At 41.7% G+C, this 17,373-nt stretch overlaps 1 protein-coding gene across 1 annotated transcript; it reads left to right on the top strand.

Moving 5' to 3' along the window:
• The first annotated feature begins 9,769 nt into the window (after nt 1–9,769).
• On the top strand, nt 9,770–14,286 carry LOC134503434 (olfactory receptor 5G9-like). Its single transcript, XM_063312271.1, has 4 exons — nt 9,770–9,791; nt 11,348–11,363; nt 12,433–13,303; nt 14,185–14,286. The coding sequence occupies exons 1-4, from the start codon at nt 9,770–9,772 to the stop codon at nt 14,284–14,286; spliced, it is 1,011 nt and encodes a 336-aa protein (XP_063168341.1).
• The last annotated feature ends 3,087 nt before the right edge of the window (nt 14,287–17,373 follow it).

Raw genomic sequence — 17,373 nt, 5'->3', positions numbered from 1 at the left:
TTAGCCCTGTCACTAAATTTCTTTATAAACCGTCTGTAAAAATTGCAAAATCCAAGAAACCATTGTACATCTTTCACATTTCAGGGGGCTTGCCAAGAGAGGATTGCCTGGACATTAGAAGGGTCCGTGGATATGCCTTCTGTTGATATTTTATAGCCCAGGAAGTGTATTTCAGTTAAATCGAAGGCATACTTCTCCAGCTGGCGAACAATTTGTTCTCTCTCAGTCTTTGCAAGACATTACGTACATGGGTTACATGAGTTGTAATATTCTCAGAGAATATTAATATGTCATCTAGATAAATGACCAGATACTTATCTAGTAAATCAGAGAAAATTTGATTCATAAAGCGGGAAAATATGGCTCCTGCATTAGACAAGCCAAAGGGCAAAACAAGGTACTCAAATTTACCAAACCTGGTGTTGAAGGCAGTCAGATATTCATGCCCCTCTTTCATCTGGATCAGATTGTACGCATTCCTGAGGTCCAACCTAGTAAAAATGCGTGCTTTCTGTAATCGATCCAGGAGATCAGATATTAACGGTAGAGGATAATTTTCCTTTATTGTGAGTTTATTTTAAAAACTGAAATCGTGGACCACTCTCATGGGTGCCTCCTGGTTTGCTGGTGCCAACGGGTCAGGCTTCTTTGGTACGAAGAAGGTAGGGGCAGACGCTGGGGAAGTAGATGGTTGGATGAACCCTTTTTGGAGATTAGAATCCAAGTAATCCTTTAAGGTGGCTAGTTCCTTGGGGGACATGGGATATTGTTTCCTTGCTGGAATCTTGGCTCCTGGTATCAACTCAATGGTGCAATCACAGTCCCTATGGCGGGGTAGTGCTGTGGCCTCTTGTTCACTGAAAACGTCTGCGAAATCTGCATACTTGGCTGGCAGCTGGACCCCCCCTGCTTCTGTGGCTTCGTTGGTTGCTGGAGAGAGGAGAGCGGCTTGAATCTTGTGGTGCTGGCATTCCTTAGCTGGAAAGGAGATTGCTCCCATAGTCCAGTTCACCAATGGGTTGTGGATCTTCAGCCAAGGTGTGCCCAGGACTATAGGCACATTAAGTGATGCCGTAACATAAAGTTGGATCCACTCAGTATGGTCTCCCGTTGTTAGTTGCAAAGGTTCTGTGCACCTCATAATCGGCCCTGCCTTGAGGGGCTGGCCGTCAATGGTCTCCACTTCTATGGGATGTGGCAATTCTATGGTCGGGATGTTGAAGTCGTGTACGGTCTGTACATCAATGAAATTGGTGGAAGCTCCGGAATCCATGAGGGCTTCTAGCTTGACCTGGTGCTCTGGGTTTACGTGCAGTATTACTGGTAAGTGGTAAAAGGACTGCCTGGAATCCTCAGAATGAGCCCTTCTTAATTGATTGATGGTCTCCCTGGTGAGCTCTGTGGAGGGAGACCAACGGTGTTTCCCTGGCCGGAAGCAGAGGAGGAGGTGGTTCTTGTTTCAGCTGCTTGCCCCGGGGCTCTTAGGGAACTTGCTTGGCTTCTCCCTGGGCAAGCTGTCACCATGTGCCCCTGGACTCTGCAGTAGTAACAGAGGGCTCTCTCTCTCCTTCTCTGTCTCTCAGCCTCAGAAATAAGCCTCCTGCTTGCCCCGATCTGCATTGGCTCTTCTGGCCCTGAGTAAAGAGATGTTGCGGAGAGAGCTAGAAATCCTGGAAGCGCCCCGAGGGCTCTGCCTCTCCCTGGCTGCATCTGTCTGAGCTCTTCTAGCCTGGCATCTATGACCACAGACAACTGATATAAGGCTTCTAGGGTAGCTGGTGTTCTCTGGTGCAGTAATTCATTTTTTATTTCTTCAGCCAGCCCCTGTTTGAATTGGTCTTTCAAGGCACTCTCATTCCAGTCCAGGTCTCCTGCTAGCAGCTTGAAATCAGCAATGTAGATTCCCACTCCTTCAGCAAAGGATCGTTACCTTGTCGTGGTGCTGGAGCTTGAGCACCTCAATGATGCCATGAGCTAAACCGTGAAGGGCCACCCAAGACGGGAAGGTCATGACAGAGAGGTCAGACTAAATGCGATCCCTGGGGAAGGTAATGGCAACCCACCTCAGTATTCTTGCCGTGAAAACTAAATGGATCAGTACAACCAGAGATATGTCGGTATACCATCGGAAGATGAGACCCCCAGGTCGGAAGATGGTCAAAATGCTACTGGGGAGGAACAGAGGATGAGCTCAACTAGCCCCAGACGTGATGACGCAGCTAGCTCAAAGCCGAAAGGACGGCTAGCGGCCGACGGTGCTGGTGGTGAACGGCGAATCCGATGTTCTAAGGATCAACACACCATCGGAACCTGGAATGTAAGATCTATGAGCCAGGGCAAATTGGATGTGGTTATTGGTGAGATGTCAAGATTCAAGATAGACATTCTGGGTGTCAGTGAACTGAAATGGACTGGAATGGGCCACTTCACATCAAATGACCACCAGATCTACTACTGCGGACAAGAGGACCACAGAAGAAATGGAGTAGCCTTCATAATTAATAGTAAAGTGGCTAAAGCAGTGCTTGGATACAACCCCAAAAACGACAGAATGATCTCAATTCGAATTCAGGGCAAGCCATCTAACATCACAGTGATCCATATATACGCCCCAACCACAAATGCTGAAGAAGCTGAAGTAGAGCAGTTCTATGAGGATCTGCAGCACCTACTGGACAACACGCCTAAAAGAGATGTTATTTTCATCACAGGAGACTGGAATGCTAAGGTGGGCAGTCAAATGACACCTGGAATTACAGGTAAGTATGGCCTGGGAGAACAAAACGAAGCAGGACACAGGCTGATAGAATTTTGCCAAGACAATTCACTCTGCATAACAAACACTCTCTTCCAACAACCTAAGAGACGGCTTTATACATGGACTTCACCAGATGGACAACACCGAAATCAGATTGATTACATCCTTTGCAGCCAAAGGTGGCGGACATCTGTACAGTCGGTAAAAACAAGGCCTGGAGCTGACTGTAGTTCAGATCACGAACTTCTTCTTGCACAATTTAGGATCAGACTAAAGAGATTAGGGAAGACCCACAGATCAGCTAGATATGAGCTCACTAATATTCCTAAGGAATATGCAGTGGAGGTGAAGAATAGATTTAAGGGACTGGACTTAGTAGATAGGGTCCCGGAAGAACTCTGGACAGAAGTTGGCAGCATTGTTCAGGAGGCGGCAACAAAATACATCCCAAAGAAAGAGAAAACCAAGAAGGCAAAATGGCTGTCTGCTGAGACACTAGAAGTAGCCCAAGAAAGAAGGAAAGCAAAAGGCAACAGTGATAGGGGGAGATATGCCCAATTAAATGCAAAATTCCAGAGGTTAGCCAGAAGAGATAAGGGATTATTTTTAAACAAGCAATGCGCGGAAGTGGAAGAAGACAATAGAATAGGAAGGACAAGAGACCTCTTCCAGAAAATTAGAAACATTGGAGGTAAATTCCAGGCAAAAATGGGTATGATCAAAAACAAAGATGGCAAGGACCTAACAGAAGAAGAAGAGATCAAGAAAAGGTGGCAAGAATATACAGAAAACCTGTATAGGAAGGATAACAATATCGGGGATAGCTTTGACGGTGTGGTCGGTGAGCTAGAGCCAGACATCCTGAAGAGTGAGGTTGAGTGGGCCTTAAGAAGCATTGCTAATAACAAGGCAACAGGAGACGACGGCATCCCAGCTGAACTGTTCAAAATCTTGCAAGATGATGCTGTCAAGGTAATGCATGCTATATGCCAGCAAATTTGGAAAACACAAGAATGGCCATCAGACTGGAAAAAATCAACTTATATCCCCATACCAAAAAAGGGAAACACTAAAGAATGTTCAAACTATCGAACAGTGGCACTCATTTCACATGCCAGTAAGGTAATGCTCAAGATCCTGCAAGGTAGACTTCAGCAATTCATGGAGCGAGAATTGCCAGATGTACAAGCTGGGTTTAGAAAAGGCAGAGGAACTAGAGACCAAATTGCCAATATCCGCTGGATAATGGAAAAAGCCAGGGAGTTTCAGAAAAACATCTATTTCTGTTTTATTGACTATTCTAAAGCCTTTGACTGTGTGGACCATAACAAATTGTGGCAAGTTCTTAGTGGTATGGGGATACCTAGTCATCTTGTATGCCTCCTGAAGAATCTGTATAACGACCAAGTAGCAACAGTAAGAACAGACCACGGAACAACAGACTGGTTTAAGATTGGGAAAGGAGTACGGCAGGGCTGTATACTCTCACCCTACCTATTCAACTTGTATGCAGAACACATCATGCGACAAGCTGGCCTTGAGGAATCCAAGGCTGGAGTTAAAATCTCTGGAAGAAACATTAACAATCTCAGATATGCAGATGATACCACTTTGATGGCCGAAAGTGAAGAGGAACTGAGGAGCCTTATGATGAAGGTGAAAGAAGAAAGTGCAAAAGCTGGTTTGCAGCTAAACCTCAAAAAAACCAAGATTATGGCAACCAGCTTGATTGATAACTGGCAAATAGAGGGAGAAAATGTAGAAGGAGTGAAAGACTTTGTATTCCTAGGTGCAAAGATTACTGCAGATGCTGACTGCAGTCAGGAAATCAGAAGACGCTTAATCCTTGGGAGAAGAGCAATGACAAATCTCGATAAAATAGTTAAGAGCAGAGACATCACACTGACAACAAAGGCCCGCATAGTTAAAGCAATGGTGTTCCCTGTAGTAACATATGGCTGCGAGAGCTGGACCATAAGGAAGGCTGAGCGAAGGAAGATCGATGCTTTTGAACTGTGGTGTTGGAGGAAAATTCTGAGAGTGCCTTGGACTGCCAGAAGATCCAACCAGTCCATCCTCCAGGAAATAAAGCCAGACTGCTCACTTGAGGGAATGATATTAAAGGCAAAACTGAAATACTTTGGCCACATAATGAGAAGACAGGACACCCTGGAGAAGATGCTGATGCTAGGGAGAGTGGAAGGCAAAAGGAAGAGGGGCCGACCAAGGGCAAGATGGATGGATGATATTCTAGAGGTGACGGACTCGTCCCTGGGGGAGCTGGGGGTGTTGACGACCGACAGGAAGCTCTGGCGTGGGCTGGTCCATGAAGTCACGAAGAGTCGGAAGCGACTAAACGAATAAACAACAAAGATTCCCACTCTCTTGTTGCCTTGCTTGAGCTTCCGAATCTCACGGCTGGCAGTGACCTCTCTGATTGGGTCGTCAAAGTGCACTCAGAATCCTGCCAGAAAATTCTGGTAGTCATTGAGAATTGGTTCGTTGTTCTCCACCATGGGAATAGCCCATTTGGCTGCTGGTCCCTTTAGCAGACTTAGAATGAAGGTGACTCTGGTTCTGTCTGTGGGAAACTCTGCCGGTCTGCTGTCGAAAAACATAGTGCACTGTGTGAGAAAGGTTCTCAACTGTCCTGCTTCTCCTCCAAACTTCTCTGGTAGACTGCCCTGGGATCTCAAGACTATTGGTGGGGCTGCTGCTGCTGCTGCTGGCACCGGTTGTAGGTTAATCAGAGCTGGTTGTTGTAGCTGCTGTAGCATGGCTGCCTGTAAGGTGTTGATCTGGAGATCTACTTGTTGTTGGTGTTGTTGCAGGGCGGCTGCTAATTGTTGGATGGCTTGTCGAATTTCCTGATTTTCCGAAGACATTTTCCAAATTTCTGTCCTTTATTTTCCTTGTTCCTCCCTCTTTCGATGGGAGTAGGAGTTTGTTAGGATTGATGTCCTAACAATCAGGAAACACGTTGAGATGAGGATTAGGTCTCTATGTTTATTGCTGCTAATTAGACAGAAAATCCTAACAAACTGAAGAAGCATGGGAAAAACCCAGACAGATAAACCCCAGAAGCTAAGGCGGGTCTGATCTGTGTCTCTTTGAATTGCTGCTTAATTACTCAGTACTACGCATGCGTTTTCCCACCTGGATAGGGGCCCCCTCCTGCTCACCATCAGTACTCACGACATACATAGAGCTTTCCCCCTAGAAGTCTCCAATTTTGCTGCCTGCCTTGAAAAGTCCGAATATTCTTCAAAAAGCTTCCAGCATTGGAAGCCCAATTCTCCTTCTTGATCTTGATGTTCCAGCAGCCAGAATACTGCAAAACAGCATTTCGCGATCGACTGGTAAGCTAGCATCTGGGAGGCAGGGATTGCCATCATTTCCTAAGCTGTCTCGAAGCCTTAAATGGACTCAAAAGCTGCCCACACGATTTTTAAAACAGCATTTTTGTTCTTTTTAAATTATTATTAAGGAGAGAGTTGAGCTTTGATTAGGCTGACCATATTTCCTTGAGACAAAAACGGGACATTGGGATGGCAAAACGGGACAGGGTTAAATGGAGGCGGCAGCAGGCTGGAGAAGTGCAGGAGAGCTGAAGGCGGCGGCAAGTTGGGGCAGAAGAACAGGAACGGAGGAGTCTAGTGAATGGTTGTCCCAACAACCTGTTCTTCTCTGGTGCTCCCTTTTATTTTATTTTCTTCCCGCCATTTTGGCCTGAGAGCCAATCGGCTTCTTTTCTGCTGGGCGCGCTTTTCTGACCGTCTTCCACTGCACTGATTGGCGGCAGCGACTCTTCCTCTTGCTCACCGCCAATCAGCTGTTTCTGCAGCTCCTGCTCTAGGTTCCCCACTGGATTGAGAACTACTGCCAAGTCAGCCTCCTTTTCAATTTCAATTTCAATTTTTTCCCACTTTTCCCAATAACGGCTCCAACATTTTTAAAAAACGGTTATAAATTGACATTTATATTAAAACATTGGGATGGTTGGGAAATAAAAAAAACGGGACGGTCCCATTCAAAACGGTACATATGGTCAGCCTAGCTTTGATGTATCTGCTTTCCTGTGAGAAATCTACATTTATTATTCCACTCCTACTAAGTAACATTTTCTTTCTGAAAGGAAGCCTTTGGTCTAATATCCTAAGGCACAAGAGGGCGTCATAACATTCTGTGGAGGGATATAGAAGATTTTAAAGATACTTTTAAGGAGCTGTATGTCAAGGTTATTTATGCTTTGGACCATCTCTTAGAGAGTTATTTGGGAAATAAGGCCCTGCTCTCAAAGAAAAAAAAGAGTAACATCCCAAAGCCAAAAAGCGAAGGGAAGAACCTTCACCTCTGGAATGTTAATTTTGAAGAAGGAAAAGCTTTGAGTGTAAAAGGAACGGAAATGGCTGCATTCTTGGTGTATCAAGATCAAACACAAGATTTAAGCCTCAAGGGATGGAAGGTCCTTGAAGATGAGTTGGACTTTACAAGGCAGGTTGAGGATTGCAAGGAGAACAGCTTGTGTGTAACATTGAGATATATACATGCCTTAGTTTACTCTGAAGTGGGTTAACTGTTTAATTGCATTTATTAGGATGGTCTTTCAAAGGTTTAGACAGAAGTTTTCACTTTTGGGATAATGAATTTAACTTGGGTAAAAGGATATTAATAAGATTATTGTTTAAATATAAAATGGTGGAGATATAATGTATGAAATATATAAACATATATAAATATATACCTCTTTATCTTTGGAAAGAACCAATCAGCATGGTAAAAAACAAAAACAAAGACTGTTCCCACAGGAAGGTAAAAAGAGGTAGGTTGAAATTCAACTCCACAGATTCATTGAAGTAGGAAAGCTCTTTTATAATCCACAAACCTTTGTTTATTTTAAAAAATGGCAATAGAAAAACAAAGATCTTAATTCCTGGGTGAGAGACAGCAACTTCAGACAGCCCCCAATTGCTCTGTGAGAGAAATGGCAAGGAATCCAACTATTGTAGAAATGAAGCTGGCTTATCTGGCTTTTCTAAGCTGCTAGATCAGCCTATCCTGAAACAGTGGCAGTGTTTTCAGCTAAAAAGTTGGATGGGGAAAAATGGATGAAGAAGGGAAACATTTCTTACTTTAATTCCATTTCAAACTTTAAGTGAGAGTAGAAAAATATTAAACTGATTTCTAGAAAGATTTGTAAATACTATTCCTAAGTAGGTAAGGAGTAATTATTTTAACCTTAAGGAGAATGAGATATTGGGTGATATCTTAATGGACTTCTACATTTCCAGCAAGTGTTTGATGCATTTTTAAACATTCTTGTTATTTTATCAGGAGTTATATACCATCTATACATCATTTTGTAAAAGTCCTCCTTCAGGTTATAGTTCAATGTAAATTTTAATCCTCCAGTCCACATCCTTTCCCATTGGTCATACATAATGTTATACCCGAAGTTGTTTGCCCATTTATTCATACATTCTTTAGTTTGCTTGTTTGCCCATTTAATTGTAATAACATTTTATATATCTTAGCTATAATATGATCAGCATCAGTACAAAATTGACTATCCCACCATGTTGAATCTTTTCTGAATTTGTACTTCTTCTCATCTAGTTTAAACTGTTCCTTTAGTTGTATGTAGGTAAACCCATTTTACCTACATACAACTATTGCCAAGGAAACCAATGGCAAAGGTATCCTTCCTTTTCTAATTCTTCTCTTGTTTTCATTACATATTTATCCCCTTCAAGTTTTAATAAATCTCTATATCTCAACCATTTATGACTTTCTATATTTTCTCTTCTGGCAAATGCTTCCTGGGGAGATATCCATAGGGGCATGTGTGGTGTTAACTTAGGTTTATATTTTCCCCATATTTTTATAATAGCTCTTCTAATACAGTGATTGTTAAATGCTTTGTTTGCTTTGATTTTATTATACCATAGAAAACCATGCCAACCGAATTTTAGATCATGTCCTTCTAATTTTAACAGCCCATGGTTTTCTAATGTAATCCACTCTTTTAACCACATCAAACAACACGCCTCATAATATAATCTCAAATCTGGTAGTCCAAATCCTCTACTTTCTTTGGCATCTTGTAATAATTTAAGTTTTATTCTTGGTTTTTTCCCTCGACAAATGAATTTTGATAGGTCTCTTTGCCATGTTTTAAAAGTATTATCTGTTATTAATATTGGTATGGTTTGAAATAGAAATAATATTCTGGGTAGTACATTCATTTTAATTGTGGAAATTCTCCCCAATAGAGAATTAGCTTTGAGGACTTTCCTAAGCTGGGATGAATTTCCATATAAAAAGATTGATTGATTGATTGATTTTGGGATATCAAGTTGATATTGACCCTTGGTAACCACACAGCTGGACTTTCTCTACGATGGTCTATCCCTAACTTGGTCTTTCAGGTCTACCAATGCTTTCCTGTACATGAACAATGTTTTTTTCCCCTCAACTATAGAAAAAAACATTGCAGCAAGACTGTATTGAACATAATTTAAGCAGGAGCTAGTAGCAAATTTGGAGGTTACAAAGAATTCCAGTGATGAGGTAAGCTATCTGTCTGGAAAGGTACTGAGATTTCAAAGGTGTGGAAGCAGCTAATTTGTTATTGTTAATTATTATGAAATATGTAGTAACTAAAACTACAATTCAAATTCTGTTCCCATCCTTCATTTGCATTATTCAGTTTGATTCCCAAACATGCCACACTGGCACGGAACTTAGGAAGCTGCCAAAATATTTTTATTCAAGAATACCTTTCTGGACCTGCTTCTACATTAATCAGGTCTAGCCTAGCCTTCCTCAGAGGACTTCAGTGTACTTTTCCCTTGTTTTCCTTGAACACGGGTTGCTCAACTGCTGCCACTGCAGTGTTCCCCAATGGTCATTTGAAAGAGCAAATAATTCCTTTGGTTGGCTGTCTTATTCAGCGTTATTTTTCATGGCCCACTGACTACCTCAAGGGCTGACTCCTCCTTGGGATGGTCAATGACCCCTCACATGGTGATGGGTAATCGAGTACTCTATTTAGGCTAGGAGTCATGAAAAAATGGAGCTTATCATTCATGAGAACGGTTTTACAAGTACACTCTTGTTGGGGTCTTTTTTCCCATGCTTTTAAAAGTCACCATCTGGCATAAGGCTGCAATGTTTCAAATACAGGATGACTGGAGAGGATGAAAGTTCATCTACTTCTGAATGTTCAAGGAAGTAGCCTTTTTGAGACCAAAATGACCAAGGGAGTTCTTGAGCTCAAATCTGATCCGAGAGCTGGAAAAGAAATGATAAAAGGTTTCCATCATGGCTTCGCTATAAATATTTGGTTTCCAAAAGGAATGGAGGGAGTAGATGGCAGAGAAAGCAAAAAGCAGAGGGGAAGGAGAGGGACTGGTCTTATTTATTTATAGGCATCTCTTTGGTAACACTGCAAAATACCTCTTCCAGTGCAGAAATAATAATAATAATAATAATAATAATAATAATAATAATAATAATAATAATAATAATTCAATCATGCTTAGACTTCAGTGCATTGGAACTGGATGAGCTGAAAAAAGAATACCGAACGTTAGGGGTTGTCAGGTTAGATTTATCACTGCAAGAACGTTTTTAGCATTTCCATGGCATTCAGGGGTTCATGAGGCAAGAAGCCCACTCAGCAGGGAATTTCAGAACTGAGTGGGACAAGCAGCCTGTCACTACAAGGTGACATTTTACAGAGAAGTCTGTGCTTTAAAAATGAGTGTTTTGTTGTGTCATATAGTCAAAACATTAAGAAGAAGAATCTTATTTTTGAAAGGCTCTCTGTCTCCATATGAAGAACTTCATTGTGTGGAAAAAGGACTATTAATAAATAAAGAAGAGGAAATAATATGATCTCTACTGAATACTACATTTTCCGTTGGTAAATATTTCCAACAATTCTGATTCGGTTTACTGAATCTTGACTGTATAATTAACGCAAATCAGTGCATGGAGCAATCTGAAGCACTTCAGGGAGAAGTTCCCCAAACCCATGTTTTTCTCAGTAGAGTTCTCTTCTCCATTATTCCAGAGAGAGTTGAAGGAAACGTTCTTGTCTGCAGAAATGTAGAAAGCTGTCGAGTTGCTGAAGACTGGAGGAAAATATCTGGATTTCTTCAGAGCAGCAAAAGGATGTTAGCATAAGCTTCAAAGACCTGCAACCAGAAGCTTGAAAAATTACCAATATTTTAAAATGTAATGGATGCTATTGAGCTGGAAGAATACAAGTGAGTTTGCTAATCAAAAGACAAGTATATGACTTTATGTCTTTTGTTGCTTGCAAGAGTGTGCTTTAGGAGTCCATGGGATGACAAGTTATTGTTACCTCAAGAAAAACATCTGGCTGGATGTTCATGGAAGGGCCAGATCAAGCCTGCATGGTAGGCATACAAAATGATGCACAGGGCCCATTTATTTTTTAAATATGGTGTTTTACATAAATCAGATTGCATCATTAGGGTTAGGATTCGGGTGATTAGGAATCTAAGAAGACCTCAAGATTTGAGTTTTTTTAATTAAAAACCCCCACCCTTAATACATCAGGAAATTTAAAAGTTCAGTGAGGAACAAATATATTTACTGGGCATAGAAGGTTTTGCTTTAAACTGTGAGATTTTAGTAATGGGTGGTACCAAAAAACAAGTAAGATTAATGAACAAAAGATAGGAGGGCTGACATGACCAAACCAACACTGAAAAGGGATCTATATTTACTCACAAGTAAATCTTCAGTCAAATATTTTCATAGAAATCATTTTTAGAATGTAGCCAACAGAACCAACTATTTTATGGAGCGAAAAACAACTTCTCCATGGAGGTAATTATATTAATGACCAATGTGAAAGGCTCACAAGAATAGGGTTGACAGCGGTGAGTCTACTACAATATGAGAGTCAGTGTGGGTTTTGCTATTCAGAATTCATCTGATCAGCTCAAGAAACGAGGAGCCCTTCTAGTCCAAAGATCAGCTTCTACAAGTCATAGAACAAACGGAGCAATATACACAGTTGAAAGGGATAAGAACCTTCCTTCAGTTAGTTTGGCTTGCTAATTCTTTACTGCAGCTGGTCCAGCCATCCTGTGAAAGGCAATGTAAATACAGGTCATATTTGCTCTGATACTTGTTTGATCTCTTTCCAGGTTTAAAGGAGAGTTGCTCTGCTTGAAGATTTCAGTCGCACTCTCATGATTATCAAATTGTCATTAATAATCCAGTGGAGAAATTTATTCATGGACTGGAACTATTTTAATCACAACTTGTAGGTTATACCCCACGTGTCCTTCTACACAGATGGTTACCTTGGCATGGCTCTTGTCCAGATGCCTAGTGAACGTCATAAAATACATAACCCCAGCTATTTCATTGCATAGCACCTAATTCTATAGGTATGATGACCTAGCTGTAATTCAGAAGAAAACATTATCTATGCAGACTGAATGTTGCTCACTGTAAACTGACTATTATTCTACTAGTTGAGCTCTTTCTCAGAAACCTTCCAATTTCCCTTTCCTTGGCTAGAAGGTTAAAAATTGACTCTGATCTTGGGCTACATTACAAATATTTGAGAAGCAAAGGAAAATTGACTGAAGTGTTGTTCAACAGTGGTATTGTGATTACATGGGAAACAGCACACAGGTGACAGAATTCATACTCACTGGGTTGTCCCTTGACCCACAAGTGCAGCTGATCCTCTTTGGGACATTTTTTGCTGTTTATGCCATCACCCTGGTGGGAAATGTAAGCATGATTATCTTAATCAGGATCAGTCCGCAACTCCACACACCAATGTACTTCTTCCTCACCAGCTTATCTTTTTTGGACATTTGTTACTCATCATCTGTCACCCCAAAGTTCCTTTCCAATATTTTAAAAGAGAAGAAGATTATTTCCTATGGGGGTTGTTTTACACAGATGTACTTTTATGCTCTCTTTGCCACCACAGAGTGCTACCTCCTAGCTGTGATGGCCTATGACCGCTACGTGGCAATATGTCACCCTCTACTCTACTTGGTCATCATGTCCCAGAGAAAGTGTGCTCAGCTGATAGCAATTTCCTACATTGCTGGGATCATTAATGCTTCGGTGCACACGGTGGCTGCATCTAGACTGTCCTTCTGTGGCCCAAACATCATTAAGAATTTTTATTGTGAGGGTCCTCCCCTTTTTGCTCTTTCCTGCTCAGATGTCAGTCTTAATGATCTGCTGATCTTTGTATTTGTTGGTTTCAATATAACAGTAACAAGCCTGAGTGTTCTCACCTCCTACACTTATATCCTGGTCACCATTTTAAGGATTCACTCTGCCAAGAGCCGCAGGAAAGCCTTCTCCACTTGTACATCTCACCTCATGGTCATCACCATCTTCTACGGATGTCTTAGCTTTATGTATGCACGGCCAAGCTCTAGGCAGAATTATCACCTAGACCAAATGGCTTCTGTATTGTATGTAGTGGTGACCCCCATGCTCAATCCATTAATCTACAGCATGAGGAACCAGGAGGTAAGGAGTGCTTTCAGAAATATACTAGGAAAAATATTTCATGTTCAACATATATGATTATACATTTTAAGAGCCATTGCTCTTTACCAAAATTCAGCTTTAGACAAAAGTTGTTCGAGTAGCAAATGGTTATATCATTGTGTATAATTAAATAAAAAACTATTATCCTGTGTAAATTTCTTAGAGCTCTGGTAGTACCTATATATTAGTTTTGAGTTTGAAAAATGGAATTTGAAATCTAAAGTACCTAATGTCAACAAACATCCAGTTCAGAGGCTGAGAGTTGACACGTTTTAGGAAGCCAAGCTGTAGCCTCTGCTGCAGAAGTGACTTTCCAGGAATACATAATGCTCTTGAGCAGCAGCCCAACTTTTATGTATGTGTCTGTGTGTCTGTGTGTGTGTGTCTGTGTATGGGTGTGTGCACGCACCCGTGTATGTCTGTATGAGTATGAAATGAAAGTTTTGAATAACATTGTGTATTGATGCCCAGAATTTTTTTGCTTTTTTAGAAGACCACCACATGTGATAAAACGTACCTATTTTGCTTCTGTCTGAAGTTGCTGTCTCTCACCCCGGAAATAGTTCGTTTCCACCTCTAGGATCAGAGTCCAATTAGCAAGACTGCCTATCATAGATACGTATGAAATACCATTCATAAACATTCACCATAAAACCCAACATTTGGTAAACATCTGATCTCAGACCAATTTGTGGCTCCCCAAATTGCTTTCATTGACACACTGCTACTTACATTACATGAATTTCCTTGTGCTGCATTTGTGCATATTTTGAAAAGCCTGGTAGTTTGGGGGCTACCTGTGGACAAACAGCAGTCTACCTTTCCACAGAATAAGAAGCAGTTCTTACTGCAGATTTGAGCTCAAGAACTCCCTTGGTCATTTTGGTTTCAAAAAGGCTACTTCCTTGAACAGTTGGAAATACTACAATGGGCACTACTGCAGGGCAGCCCAAAGACTGTAAGAGAGTGGATCTGCTTGGCTGGAGAAATAGAAACTCTGCAAGTGCATGTCAAGGAGCAATAGCAAAAAAGGTGGGAGGCAAGCGTTCAGTGGCACCCAACCCCCAATCTGAGAACCATGGATTTCATAAAACATGGGGGGAGGAGAAAGAGCGCTGGCCAAAGAAGAGACTTTGCTTTAAGCATGGAGGTGAGGGACACCGCATCGCAGAATGCCCTCAGAATGCAGTCCTTGCAGGGAGCAAGGTGGGGGGAGGCGGTGTCAAGACCCCAGCAGCAAAGCCCAAGGGACCCATGGCTGTGGCAAAAGGGGCAGACCCCATGGCACCCTGTCAAATGTGGGGGACTCCACGGAGGAGGAGTACCAAAGGGTGGGAAACAACACAAGTCTGTTCTGAGCGCCTGTGAACAGACTGAGCACAAGGGGCACGCAAATTGGATGATAAATGGGGACTGCCCAGCAATGCTGGTAAAAGTGCAATGGGAGGCAGAAGCAGAGTAAGCCTCACTGGGCTCCTGGACTCGGGGTATACTCAGTGCCTCACGCACCCTACTCTTGTAACAAATTGAGATTAAAACTGGAAAAACTAAAGGAACGCATCAACTTTGTTCAACTCGATGGGACTGAGATGAAGGGTGGACTGGCTAAGGACTGTACTGAATCAGTCTGAATGAAAATAGCGGGGCACGGGGAGCGCTGCAGTTTATAGTGGCCCCTGTGTCAGATCTGCTGGTAGTCCTGGGGTTGTCATGGCTGCAAGCCTGGAACCCCCAAGTGGACTGGATACACAGCAATTCGAGGTTCAGGGATGGGAAGTGTGAGGAAGCACAGCCCATAGACCAACAGGCAAGGACTAGCAGGCGCAGCCTCAGATAGAAAGAACAAAACACGGGGAGTGGGGGGGAGTCAGAAATTGACAACATCCCTGAACAATACAGAGACCTGAAGGGAGTTTTTGGGGAGGAAGAATCAAACCAGCTTCCCCCCACCCCGAAAGGACAGACTGTGCCATTGAACTGGAACCGGGGGCGAGGCTGCCTAGGACAGAAGACTGTACCGACTGACACAAAAAGAGCGGCAGGCACTACGGGAATTCGTAGACAAAAACCTAGCACGCAGATTTATGTGTCCAGCCACCTCCCCGATGGCAGCACCAGGACTCTTCAGAGCCAAGGAGGACAGCTCCAGGTGCTATTCTTTTGGCTTTGGATGACTTTACTTATTGTTAATGATTGGGATTATGATCACTAAAGTTTTTTTTTAAAAATAATATTAATTCATGTTTCTTGTATTATTAACTATAATGGCAGACAATTTACATGCTTTTTTATTTTTGATCTTTATTAGAGTAGATGGGCGTTTCTCTTGTCTCTTCTGAATGGTACGTAAATGTTGTCTACGCAGCACTCAGAGGTAATCATTCATGCGAAGGGTTTTACAAGTACACTCTTGTTGGGGTCTTTTTTCCCATGCTTTTAAAAGTCACCATCTGGCATAAGGCTGCAATGTTTCAAATACAGGATGACTGGAGAGGATGAAAGTTCATCTACTTCTGAATGTTCAAGGAAGTAGCCTTTTTGAGACCAAAATGACCAAGGGAGTTCTTGAGCTCAAATCTGATCCGAGAGCTGGAAAAGAAATGATAAAATATTTCCATCATGGCTTCGCTATAAATATTTGGTTTCCAAAAGGAATGGAGGGAGTAGATGGCAGAGAAAGCAAAAAGCAGAGGGGAAGGAGAGGGACTGGTCTTATTTATTTATAGGCATCTCTTTGGCAACACTGCAAAACATCTCTTCCAGTGCAGAAATAATAATAATAATAATAATAATAATAATAATAATAATAATAATAACAACAATTCTTCAATCATGCTTAGACTTCACTGCACTGGAGCTGGATGAGCTGAAAAAAGAATACCGAAAGTTGGGGATTATCAGGTTAAATTGATAACTGCAAGCGTATTTTTGGCATTCAGGGGTTCGTGGGGCAAGAAGACCCACTCAGCAGGGAATTTCAGAACTGAGTGGGACAAGCAGCCTGTCACTACAAGGTGACATTTTACAGAGAAGTCTGTGCTTTAAAAATGAGTGTTTTGTTCTCTCATATACTGAAAACATTATAATTCCGCTCTGATGCACTTCCCTTGGTAACTATTAGAACAAATAGTGGGATCAGAACTACTTAGGGAAGACCAAGGATTTCTTCAGCAGAATTAAGAGCCGTAGGAAAGCCCTGTCCACTTGTACCTCTCATCTCACAGTCATTGGCATTTTCTATGGATGTGGTAGTTTCATCCATGCACAGCTGAGCTCTAGATGGTCTCAGCACCTAGACCAAATGGCTTCTGTGTTGTACATGGTGGTGACCCCCATGCTAACCCCCTTGATCAGTAGAGGAACCAGGAGGTCAGAACTGCTGTCACAAAAGCCCTAGGGGAAAAAGTGGTGTCCCTTTATTTTTAAATCAAACTTTTGAGAATGAACATTGACATCAGATGTTTTTGTATCTGCATACTGGTAAAAGAATACATTTATATCGATGTCTACTTTCTTGTAAGATGATACTCTGCATGCCTACTGAGAAAGATCCTTCATGAGTAGTTTAGTTGGTCTAGTCTCTCTCATGTGCATATGGAATTCCAACCTGAATTCATTCCAGTGGGAAATATGTATATAAAACTATATTGACATTTTATTGTTATGAAAGCAATACATAGGAGTTAATTAAAGATTTTCTCTTTACTACTTCTTTTCTACCATATACCCATACGTTTATCCCTTCAAGTTTAGGTAGCAGAGATCTGTTATTCTCTTTAAGGTTCCATAAAGTTCCAAATTATAGGTGTCCTATTTTTTGTTAGTGTCACTTGCCAAATACTGTAACAATGTTCATCAATTATATGTGGTTAAGCTATCCTACCATCATGAACATTATTATTACTGAAGAACAATCAAATTGTATGCAGTAAATGATAGGAAGCTATTTTCTGATCTATAAAGTGGGTGATCCTAATGTCCAGGGAGAGAAAAACTCCATAGGTTGGGATGAAAAGGCTTCCTTCGGTGTGTCATATTCCAGAGTAGAT

This window comes from Candoia aspera, chromosome 1, assembly GCF_035149785.1.
Source record: "Candoia aspera isolate rCanAsp1 chromosome 1, rCanAsp1.hap2, whole genome shotgun sequence".
Lineage (NCBI taxonomy): Eukaryota > Metazoa > Chordata > Lepidosauria > Squamata > Boidae > Candoia > Candoia aspera.
Note: the sequence above shows the minus strand (reverse complement) of the source record. Positions and strands in the feature narration are given on the sequence as shown.

Coding starts and splice junctions, on each gene's coding strand:
- LOC134503434 (XM_063312271.1), top strand. CDS start 9,770: ATGACCCCTCACATGGTGATGG. Junction 13,304..14,184: donor ACAGCATGAGGAACCAGGAG/GTAAGGAGTGCT, acceptor TGCAGATTTGAG/CTCAAGAACTCCCTTGGTCA.